This window comes from Tyto alba, unplaced genomic scaffold (assembly GCF_018691265.1).
Source record: "Tyto alba isolate M040663 unplaced genomic scaffold, T.alba_DEE_v4.0 Super-Scaffold_2, whole genome shotgun sequence".
Lineage (NCBI taxonomy): Eukaryota > Metazoa > Chordata > Aves > Strigiformes > Tytonidae > Tyto > Tyto alba.
Genome location: NW_024881282.1, coordinates 88,990,430 through 89,002,297, shown reverse-complemented (window position 1 = coordinate 89,002,297; position 11,868 = coordinate 88,990,430). Strand labels below are relative to the sequence as shown.

At 49.0% G+C, this 11,868-nt stretch overlaps 1 protein-coding gene across 1 annotated transcript; it reads left to right on the top strand.

Annotated features, from left to right (window-relative positions):
- Positions 1-3,619: 3,619 nt before the first annotated feature.
- LOC104356340 (tubulin alpha-3 chain) lies at positions 3,620-10,318 on the top strand. Its single transcript, XM_032986750.2, has 4 exons — positions 3,620-3,702; positions 6,435-6,678; positions 8,014-8,162; positions 8,885-10,318. The coding sequence occupies exons 1-4, from the start codon at positions 3,700-3,702 to the stop codon at positions 9,863-9,865; spliced, it is 1,377 nt and encodes a 458-aa protein (XP_032842641.2). The 5' UTR covers positions 3,620-3,699; the 3' UTR covers positions 9,866-10,318.
- Positions 10,319-11,868: the final 1,550 nt, after the last annotated feature.

Here is an 11,868-nt window from a genome sequence, read left to right as displayed (position 1 = left end):
CACGTGTTTGCAGATGGAGTTTGGCTGAAGAAAAAGCTGTACATTGAAAGAGGAGGTAAGAAACCACATAAGCAAAACATGTGGAGTTGTCCCTGCTTGCATCCTTCACGTGCACGAAGCGGAAAGGGCTGACGCCAAGGCCAGAAAAGGAGCAGTATAAAAACAAACCGTGCATGGACAGAAACACACGCAGTGAAACGCTAGAGATATGCATGGTAATGTTTGGATAAATCATCTCTGGTTATCAGTAACAGATGCCTGAGCTGAGGTTGGGGCCTCACTGCATGATAGATAAAGGACAACCACTATCAGGAGCAGCGCTTCAAAGTCAGCCCCGGCAAACCTAAATTAGGGTAACAGTAGCCTGAAGCCTCCCTAGAAGGAGAAGCGGGGGGTGTCCAGAGGACTAGTTGGCCAGTCAGTAAGTGGGTGCCCCTTGGGAAGTTTCTCATTTGCTCATCAGACATGAAGCTGAAGGCCACACAGCAAAATTTGCAGGGCCATCATGTGAAGGCCACCAAAACTCCTGAGGGTTACAACAGCCTTGTGCTTACCCTCGGCTGAGCTTTGGGAACCACGGGCACAGGGCAAGTTCATCCCGTCAGGAGCTTGTTCGTGGACAGTGGTGTTAACTGGTGTAAACTCCCCAGGTTTGCCCAGGTCACTGGGGAGTTCCCGTTAATGGTGTTAGTGGCTTTATGCCTCTGGACAGCAACGGAGGCAGATGGAGACCTGCTGGGGAACGGGATCTGGCAGTTCGAGCTAAAGTGAAGGATGGAGATCTCTAGGACTGTTGTTCTGCATATTCGGCCAGCTCTGAATTCACTTGAAAAGACAACAACTGCCTTCGGGGGGATGAGGGTGTGGAAAGTTGGCAGCTTTTACTCCCCAGAAAAAGGCATAATGAGAGCCAGTGGCTGGAAGCTGATGCTAGGGAAATTCACATGTGAAACAGGGAGCAAATTTAACTAGGTGAACAATTAAACATGGGAGCAAATTATTTCTCAAATTGCGGATTTTGGAACTACATGAATCACTTCTTTCAGTTCAGCCAACAAACCAAAAATATCGAAAAAATCCCACATGTGGCTCAGTCTGAAGCAATGTGAGATTGTTTTTCCTCACTTTTTCCTGCTTCAGCAACACCAACAATTAATATTGAATTAAATCTTTTCTCTTCCCAGGGCCAAAATCTTTTGGTTCCATGGGGGCACTTCTAACAAAAGCAAGCGATAGGCCTGATGGGTGACGTTTAAGTGCCATTCTCCAATGCAGCACAGCAAAAGCAGCACCTTCCCTGTTCCTCAGAAGCCTGGTGAGTCAAGTGCTTGCCCAGAATGTGGCCACAGACCAGTTCTCCCCACTACCTCAGGGCACTCGTCCAGCGTGTTTTGGGACACCACCCACATCCTCATGGGTAAAGATTTGCTCCATAAAGGCGAACAGCAGCTGGTGCCAGACCACATGGTGGGGACAGCAATAGGAAGACCAGGCAGAGCGAGGAGACGATATTTAGGACGCGGGAGTGGGAAGAAAGAGGCAGCAGCTGTGAGGTCGAGCTATAAAAAGGCTGGGAGCTGCCACAATGGGTCCTCTGGGGGGGTGGTCTCTGTCCTTGTTGATGCCATTCTAAATATGTCTTGAAGCTGAGATCGCAGGCTGGTTGTCTCTGTCACCACCAAACTAAAGCAATTCTCTCTTTCGCTTTAGATTTCCCAAGAAAGACAGAAATCAGACCTAAAATTTTTTGACTTGGGGTTTACCGAAAGCACATAATTTAGTGCATAAATGCTTCGTGTTCTAAAGTGCCCAGGTTCCTTATTTTCTCTTTTCTCATTGAGGAACAGATGACTCTTGGAATGAAAAGATCTTGTCTGACCGGCAGGCTTGGTGCACACATTTTGGGAGGCTCTTGGTTTAGTCCAGAAACGAATAGCTTCTCTCTACTCAGAGGCCACCTTTATTCCCAGCAGAGGTTTGGAGACCACGACGCTGACAGCAGTGTTTGCGGGATGCTCTATCAAAAAGAAGAACCTGACCCAGTTACAGCTGAATTCCCCTGCTTCCTAAACAGACATAGCCGTGTGCCCAACCTGCTTGGCTTGAATTCCCTAAATCCATGGCATGGCCCCAAGCAGGAACAGGGTAATGCTCCCATCTGCCCTCAGAGGCAGAGGTTGGGCTGAACATGCCAGTGGAGGAGAGCTTTTCCATAGATGCCTTCCTCTTGCAGGTCAGCTCATGTCTTTGTCCATCAAGGCTGCAGCAGAGATGAGGGGTGAATACCCCACCACGCTCCAGGCTCAGCTGAGCCCATGCACGGCGCTGACAGTACAAAGGAAAATAAATCTTCTCTAAAGAAATTCACCTTTGGACTGGGGGTCTTCTTACAAGCAGGTTGGTGCATACAGCTCCTTGGTGAGAGGGTTGATTTTGCCTCCTAAAAATACCTTGAGGTCAACATAGAGCAGTCGCTTGAGAAATTGTGCAGGTGAGTTCTGAACACGTTCAAGGATGAAAATTCACCCATCTTTACGTTCCTCCTCCAATGTCTGACCGCCTTCATGGTGAGTTGAAAGGTCTCCCCTTCTTGAGGATGACCAAGCCCACTTACCCAGTCCACTTATATCCTGTACTCCAAATCTGACCACCTTGGCAGTCTACGCTGGACTTGCTCCAGTATACCAATGTCTATTTTGTACTGGTCAGCTCAAACTGGACCCAGTAAGCAGAGAGGGTCTGACAAATGCTGAAAAGAGGAAAAACTCCCTGTCCTTGACTGTCTGGCTGCACTTGTGCTGTTACAGCCAGTGACATGGTTGTCAGAGCTGTCAACCTGTTGCAACTATAGCTGAACTAAAGAAGGTTTGGGAACCTTTTAATGGGAGAATGAAGAGGTAAATAAGAGAATTTATAAATAAGCTATCACTAACCACTCCTGTCTGCCTGCTTTTAGTAACCACACAGGCACTACTGAGATTTAAGGGCAGATCCAGAGCAGTCTTAAAGAAGTACATACCCAGTTGCAGGATGCGGCCAAAACTGCCTCAAAGTCCTTAAGTCAGCTCTTGGCGGGAGGGCCAAATGAACCCTTTATGCCCAGGGGTATGGCAAAGGAAGGGTCTGAGCCTCCACCTGAACGTCCCAGGCGTTCAAAAGTCAGCAGATTCCCATGAAGGTCATCGAGCATATGGAACAAAGACCAAAAATTGCAGGATTGTGTCTAAAATTAGACAAGATACAGCCTATCAGTGGCAGTGCTCTGAAGAATGATAAGGGGAAGATTGTTTCTGTTGGATAAAGTGAATCCTATGGGGGCACACAAACTTCCCCAGAGTTTCCTTCTTTTTAGCCAAACCCAAGCTTTGGTATCTACTTTTTTTTTTTTTTTTTTTTTTTTTTCCCCCCAGCTGAGGCTCTTTAAAAAAAAAAAAAAAAAGAAAATAAAAGAAAAAAATCTGACACTGCACTGTACTCAAGGCTGTTTAATCACAGAAATCACACCAGCTAGGCACTAATATATCATTTTATCCCTTGCTATTTCTAGGGATGCAAAGGAAAAGGAGCTCTGCTCCTTTAAGCTAGCAGAAAGCTTCTTTATATTCAGGTGGAGTCAAGCCTTCCTGGGCTATAAAGTTGCAGGGAGAGGCAGGGGCAGCAGCTGTTTTGCTTAGATCTTAGCAAGCCTCCAGTCTCATCATGGTAAGAGCATGCCTTGTCTTTGTATTAGTCTAAACTTAAAATATAGGTGGTTTATTTTCCAAGTGTCCTGAGCTTGCTTATTCTCTTTCTCTCCTTTCTCTTAGGGATGTTAATTCCAGACAGCTTTATTTAGTTGCTGATTACCTTATGGTTTATTGATTCAGTCTTTGCTCCTTATAAGGGAAAAGTGAGGGACTTGGTTGGAGAAGAGTTATTTAAGTGGCCTCTTGCTGCTTTTTACTCTGAGTTTGCAGCTCCTGAGGTGGGGTCTGTAGAGTTGTAAAGTTTCTGTCTCTTTAATGCAAGTTGGGTTTTACTTTGCGGGGGGGAATCAGTATATCCTGATACACAACTATGTGATAGACTAAAGTTTAAATTTTGACACTGCTGGCCCTTTTCCCAAAGTTTAACACTTGAACTCTTGTACTGCCACAGGGAACTGGTGCAACTTGCAGAGACCTTTAGGGTTTTTTCCTTGGGAGTGAGCTGCCATGTTGCCTTTGTCTGCTACAAACCCTTGGGATTAGATAGTAAATGAATAAAGTCCCGCTTCCTTTTAGATTTTTAATTGAATTTTTGCTTGAAAGGGTTTGCAGCTGTGAAACTGAAGTGGATTGATCTGGTTACTAAAAAAACTGCGCCCCTGAACAGTGCTGGCTGATCTAGCTGAAACTTTTTGTAAAGAATAACGCAACTGTCACCTTACTGTGAATGCAGAAGAGTAACATGTTGGAAAATCTGATGGTATCCCTTTGCATGTTGCAAATGGAAGAAAACTTCAAAGTAACTCCCAACGAGCCAGCTTTTGAACTTTTCCTTTTATCTGCTGACTTCTAGAGTCTGTCTTGGCTATAAAACAGTTAAACATTTACATGGTATTTCCAATAGGAAAATCAGCTGGACAACAATAGGCTGCCTATAGCCAGAGTCTGTAAAATGCAGTTCATATTGATGCAAATGTTGGAGATCTGGGATCTCAGAAATCCTTCTGGCATATTTGGAGGGGGGGGAGGAACTACAGAAAAAAGCTGCACTTCTCCACTTTCTTCCTTCTAGCAGGCTCCCATTTTTTTTTTTTTTTAATTTTTTTTTTTTTTTTTTTGTTCCTATTCCTTGTGCTCTGGGCTGAAAATACCAGTGCTCCCTCGAAGCAGGTGCTGGGAGAGGGCAGGGAGCAGAGCAGCTGTCCCAGCGAGTGCTGGCGGAGCGGCTGTGGCGCTGACCCTTGCAAAGTGCGGTGAGGAGCTATTGCAACCATCTTGCTGAGAGGGATGGGCAAATGGCAGTCAGCATTTCCCACATAGTGCAAATATCAACTTGGAGGGGGGGGAGGACTTAAACGCAGCCTCCACGCCCAGCAGAACTGGTGGTCTCAGCCCAGACTGGGATTAAGCAGTGTTTAGCCAGCTGTGGGTAAAAGGGTTGGTGTCTCCTTGCGGTACCAGGAGCATTCACCCAGTTGGTGTCCGGCTTTGTGGTGGATCACCTGGGCATTCAGTGGCCGTTGGACTTCCTTGAGGGCTGAGAAATGTCTTGGCACATCCATACTTGGAGAGGAAGAGGGGAGAAGTTGCGCTGCATCCTTCTCCTGATGGCTACTGCCACGAGTGGGTGGTGCTCAGGACTACCTAGGGTTACTTAGGGTGGTGACTCTCAAGGGACAGAGTCTCTCTTGGAGGACAGTTACGCTTAGGGGTGTGCACAGAGTGTCCTCTCGGCCCTGATGCAACTGGGCTGTCAGTGGCATTTGTTAGGCTCTGCTCAAGGTGAGCTACTTGGAGCTAGGGGAGCTGGGCTTATCTGTGGAGAGCCCCACCTCTGGGTAAGACTGGGTGAAACGAGGTGAGACCTGAACCAAACCACACGTCAACGCTACAACTAATGGGATGGGCCGCACTGCTTGCCGTCCCCCGGTGGAATCACCAGCTCCCTTTCACGGTGATCCCTTGGGGAGCAGGGCTGCCCCGTGCCATGCGTGGCAGTAATTGGGAGTCTCTGCTTGGGAGCTGGGACACGAGCCTGTCATCGCTGCAGCAGCGCTTTGATCTTGGGGTGGTGGAAACAGCAGAGATACCAATTACCCAGGGAAGCGTGCAACCATCAAAAGTCCCCAGAGAGTCTCCAGGAGACTCCAGTACCTCCAATAGAGCCCTGGAGGTAGTTAGAGGCTCCTGGAGCGTGACCTGGTTAAATCAGGACTCTGAGCCTCTCCCTGGGTGTCAGCCTGCCCTTGTTCTGGCCCCAAGTGACTGCTGGTTCCCTCCAGCCTCATTTCCTGCTGTGATTCCCAGCTTGGCTGTGGGCTTCCCAAACTTGGCTTCTCCCTCCTTGCTGCAGAGCTTTTTTAGCTCAGGGAGCCTGGAGCTGTTGTCCTTGATGCCCCACTGCTCTGGGACCCAGAGGGGATTGACATGGCAGGGCCAGTTGAGCACTGAGCGAGGCGCTGGTGTTGCTCAGCTGCTTCCTGCCTCAGCACGAAGCCCATCACCTCCTTCCTTCCTCCTCCTTCCCTGGGCTGGGAGAGCCCTTCCTAGGGATGCTACGTGTGCAGCTCAGCCGTGTCCAGCTGCCCTGCAGATCGTGGTTTGATCCTCGCTCCAGCGGCGGGCGGAAGCCGCCTGTTTCCCTAATCATCTGCAGTAGCAAATGGCTCAAACAAGAACCGCGGGGGCTAGCGCTAAGCCACAGGATGTCTTTAAAAATCGCCTTAACAAGCCATTTCCCCCTTCCAGAGGGAGTGCATTTCCATCCACATCGGGCAGGCTGGCGTGCAGATGGGCAATGCCTGCTGGGAGCTGTACTGCCTTGAGCATGGGATCCAGGCGGATGGGACCCTTCCTGCCCCCAAGCAGCCGAAACCTGCGGAGCCGAAGTCTGAACAAGTGGACTCTTCTTTCGAGACCTTCTTCTGTGAGACGGCGTCTGGGAAACACGTGCCCCGGGCAGTGTTCATAGACTTGGAGCCCACTGTCATTGGTAATAGTGGGGCAGTTGGGTGTTGTGGCATCTTTATCCGTGACTCCTGACCTTTCCTACTTGAGGCTCATGTTGCTGCCCATGTTGCTCAGCACCTTCTACTCCTCTGACCTGGTAAAATGTCTCCAGCCATCAGAAGGAGGCAGAGTTTGCATTTCCAAATGGATTTGGGAGTGACAAACCTACTATTCCCACTATATTGACTTGTCTTTAGTGGATCCCTCCTTTTAAGAGACCTGCTGTCTTGAACAGGCTCCTCAGTAGGTGTGAAGTGGCGCACGGGTTTATTAACCTCAGTGGCTCTGGATTGAATTACACCATTTTATGACCTGATGTGGCACATCTAGTTTTAATGCTACCTGTGAAACATCTTTGGGTAGATGAGTGCTAAACATTTCGTGGTTGTGTGGAAACTGGTGTCTTGCTACTGCAAGCTTTGTACTTCCCCTTCCAGCCACAGCTCCTTTAGCGATCTCTGGATGTTTGACTTGATTTTGGCACTTTAAATCAAAGTACCTTCCTAGAAAACAAATTCCCTTTTTTGCTCAAGGAAATGATGGAAATGACTCCCAACTGCCTGCATCCATCTATCTGCTTCTGCCTTCTAGGCTTCTCCTGAGTCTTTGCTCCTATCTTACCATCTAGGATGTGTGACTCATTATTTCATCTAATGGAAGGAATGTAGACTTTTGTTTTGGTTCCACTTCATTTTTAGACACCTTATTAAGGCATTAAGTTGGGAACCTAATGAGCGAGCAAGTAGAATATGAAATGTATCCAATATTGAGACTGAGTGGGTTTAAATACCCTCTGGAGGTGCTTCCAACCTCATTGACTGCATGGAGCCTAGAGAAACTGCTCCTAATGACTGTCTTCATAAGGTGCCTGAAGCTTGGCCAGATACATCTAGCAGAAATGTCAACATTGGAGCCACTCTGTCTCCTCTTCGGTATGCTGTAGAGCAGAGGATGGAGGTAGTGCTTCCAGCCACCTCAAGATGCTTTACAACAAGCAGAAAAACAAGCTGCATGTGGTAACTACAATCCTACAGTAATGTGGGAAACATAGGCAATTTTCTGACTCTTTAAGAAAAATTACATTAGGATCTCAAGGTAGCTGCTGGGTGAAGATGGAGGAGGTATAGTAGGATCTTGACAAATTATCCTGGGCAGGGTTATTCTTACCCCTTCCATTATTCCCAGTCTGAACTAACCATGCCATAAGTATCACCTCACATGGGCTCCTGGTAGATTTGCTATGGGTTTTACTCTGTCAAGCTAATGTCCAGAACCTGTAACTGTGTGCTGCTCTCCATGACTGCTCCTTCCTGTGTAGATGAGATCAGGACTGGGACCTACCATGCGCTCTTCCACCCGGAGCAGCTCATCAGTGGCAAGGAAGATGCTGCCAACAACTATGCCCGCGGGCACTACACCATTGGGAAGGAGATTATAGACACTGTCCTCAGCAGAATTCGTAAAATGGTAAGAGAAAAGACAGTCTTTCCCTCAAACTAACACACCGTGGGCAATAAAATTAAACTTTGGGTTTGAGGTAAAAGTGTTAAAACCCCCTTTATGTGAGCTCCAAGAGCTGCTGCTGCTGCGATTAGATTTGGGGCTCAGTAAAGCCAAGGGGCCATCTGAACCTGTATATCTGCCCTAAAAGCAACTCATTGCCTCTCATATATGTATGAAATGACACAACACTAGGCCTAAGAGACAGAAGAGGACTTTTGACCACAGGGAAGCCACACCCTGGGTGTGCAGTTGTGGATATTAATTCTAAATGGACAATTGATAGCCAGGCTGAGAAGACCAAACTCCACATTTGGCAGGAGTGAAGCAGGATTGTAACAACGTACTTGTATGCCTGTCAATGAAATGACTTTGAGATATTTCCTAAGGGTCTAGGACCTCCCATCACCTCTCAGGTGCTGAGGAATAAGTTGAATTGATAATGGAGCAATTTGCCAAGAGTGCCCATCTGACCATACAGAGACACCTGTGGTAGCTCCATGGAAATGCTGCAGTTAAAATATGTAGACTTAAGGCGCTCAGTAGAGCGATATACTGAGCAAATCCACTCTAGAGGTTGGGTGAACTCTGGCCAGTAAGTAACCTAAGCAGATATTATTACTGTATTATTTGGGAAAGTTATTCCAGTCCTTAACAGAGAGGGGTAAATATCCATTATTTTGCTGCAGGCTGACCAGTGCAGTGGACTCCAAGGGTTCCTGGTGTTCCACAGCTTTGGGGGAGGCACAGGCTCTGGGTTCACCTCCCTCCTCATGGAGCGGCTCTCTGTGGAGTACAGCAAGAAGTCCAAGCTGGAGTTCTCTGTGTACCCAGCCCCCCAGGTCTCCACAGCAGTGGTGGAGCCCTACAACTCCATCCTCACCACCCATACCACCCTGGAGCACTCGGATTGCTCCTTCATGGTGGACAACGAGGCCATCTATGACATCTGCAACCGCAACCTGGACATCGAGCGTCCCACCTACACCAACCTCAACAGACTGATTGGGCAGATAGTCTCGTCGGTCACAGCCTCCTTGAGATTTAACGGTGCTCTGAATGTTGACCTGATTGAGTTCCAGACCAACCTGGTGCCCTACCCCCGGATTCACTTCCCACTCACAACCTATGCACCCATCATCTCTGCAGAGAAAGCCTACCACGAGCAGCTGTCGGTGCCAGAGATCACCAATGCTTGCTTCGAGTTCTCCAACCAAATGGTGAAATGCGACCCACGCCGCGGCAAGTACATGGCGTGCTGCCTGCTGTACCGGGGTGACGTGGTGCCCAAGGATGTGAACGCGGCCATTGCGGCCATTAAAACACGCCGGTCGATCCAGTTTGTGGACTGGTGCCCCACGGGCTTCAAGGTGGGTATCAACTACCAACCTCCCACGGTGGTGCCTGGGGGGGACCTGGCCAAGGTGCAGCGGGCCGTCTGCATGCTGAGCAACACCACGGCCATTGCGGAGGCGTGGGCCCGCCTGGACCACAAGTTTGACCTGATGTACGCCAAGCGAGCCTTTGTGCACTGGTATGTGGGGGAGGGCATGGAGGAGGGGGAGTTTTCGGAGGCCAGGGAGGACCTGGCTGCCCTGGAGAAGGATTATGAGGAGGTCGGAAGGGACTCGGCAGATGGAGAAGATGAGGCTGATGAGGATGAGTATTAACAAACTGCAGTCTGTTCTTAATGAAGTCAAACCTCAGATGAAATACAAACCCTCTGTCGTCAGGCTAAACTGGTCTTGAGTGCCTGGAGGTGCAAAAGGATTGTCCTGAACCTCAACGCTACTGTTTGACGTATTATACCTTTTCTGCTTGCATAGTCTATGTGCTCATAGTGCACTTCTGTAGCATGGGTGTCTCAAGCTTTATCACACTGCTGTTTATTGATGAGTGAAGCTGAATAGGTGCCTGACTTAGCGTTGGGGACACATCCTGCCTAGGCAGAGGATCCTGGTTCCTAGGCCAGGGGAATGTTGCAAGCTGCCTGCTTTGGCTGAAATGGCAAATTCTTGCTCTGGCTTTTACTGTAAAAGCACCTTTTAATTAGAAATGCACCTGTACACTTCTATGCAACTGTCTTTTTGTATTTGAATAAAGACTTTTTGTTTTTGCTCTGAGTTCTTTGGATTTAACCAGGGTGTTTGTGTGGGGAGGTCCCTACTGCACGGGTGTTGTCCTGGGGAGAATAGCAAATGTTGAGAAGGTAGGCCAATCAGCAACCATAATTACTGCTGCGAGGGAAGTGTCCTATATCTTGCAGGGACTTCTCTGTCTGGAGCTGGATGCTGCTCTTGCCTCCAGGAGCAGCCCAGAGGAAGCATGGAATCCCCAGTTTGACCAGTGCCATAATGAGGAGCGGTGCCTGGGTAAAGAGCACCTCCCTGCAGGGGTTTTGCCTCTTCACCATCTGTGATAAAGCTTGTTTGATGCGTGAGCAAGCCCTCCTTGCTGGAGTTGGCCATGAGGAGGTGAGACAGGCCCACGTGAGGGGGGTGACGTGGGAGGAAAAACAATGAAGTGCCCCTGGTAAGATATGGAGAGGGAGTGTTCATAATCCTGTGGGACGGGAGAAGGGCCTGCTCCGTGCTGCGTTGGGTCTCTAAGTGCCCTGCTCCTGGCTGTTAACATTACACTTTGTTATGTTCTGGAGATGTTCCAAAGTGATGCCCTGGGAAGTACAGCCAAGGATGGTTAGAAGGATGAGGAGGTGTTGCTGTGTGCTGTGTTTGGGAGGTGGAAGGAGCATAGAGCTCCTTGTTGGCTGTGTTTAGCCTAAAAATCTGTCGTGCTGATGGTGTGAATGGGCAGTAGATGTACCCCTAGGAAGATCTCTGTTGAGGCTGAAGCCTTCTCTGTACTCAACTTCCTGTTGTGAGATTACCTGAGCTAAAATGTTAGGCATGTCCCATTGCTCTTGGGGAGGCTGAGAATCAACCTACCCTCTGAGGCTGGTCCTTCTGGGGGTGGTGACAAGCTTCTGCTTCATCTGATGGATCCTCTCCTCCATCTTTAGCTCTGCTAGGGTGATGGGCCCTATTGAGGCACCACACAGCCTATCAGCCAAAGACCTTGGGGCCAAAAGGCTCTCTTCTCATCCACCCTAGGTGGCCCTGATTGCTGGGGACAGGGCCAACCTGCCTTCTGGGTTTCCAGTTGGTTGTCCCCTCACCATGCACCTAGCCCTGGCAATAACCCTCACAGGAGAGGCATAACTGTTCCGTTTGCCAGAAATGAGACTGTTCAGCGCTCAAAGATGTTTTTTGAAAGAGCAAAGTTAACTTCTGTCTCTGTGCCCACAGGTAAATGCGCTGGGAAGTTTCCAGGAATGGTCTTGAGGGCTGCCACCATTCCCAGGGACAGTTGGGGCTAGAAGCCACTGATTCAGTCCCCCCAAAACGTGAATGACAGCAGACTGGGGTGGACAGGGGGAGCCCATCACTCCCATCTTGAGCCACGAACCAACCCAGCATGGCTGAGCAAGGGCAGGAGCACGGCCACATGCTCCTGCAGCCTGGGAAGCAATCAGCACAGCACCAGGGCTGATGTAGTTGGAACAGTTGCCTATTACTGAAATCAATTATTGCGGTAGGTCTGTCAGCACAGACCTGCTCCTGCCCTCCCAAGAATTCAGCGAGGGAGGGAAGGAAAAGATTTTCCTTGGGGGAGA

Coding starts and splice junctions, on each gene's coding strand:
- LOC104356340 (XM_032986750.2), top strand. Junction 6,679..8,013: donor CTTGGAGCCCACTGTCATTG/GTAATAGTGGGG, acceptor CTTCCTGTGTAG/ATGAGATCAGGACTGGGACC. Junction 8,163..8,884: donor TCAGCAGAATTCGTAAAATG/GTAAGAGAAAAG, acceptor ATTTTGCTGCAG/GCTGACCAGTGCAGTGGACT.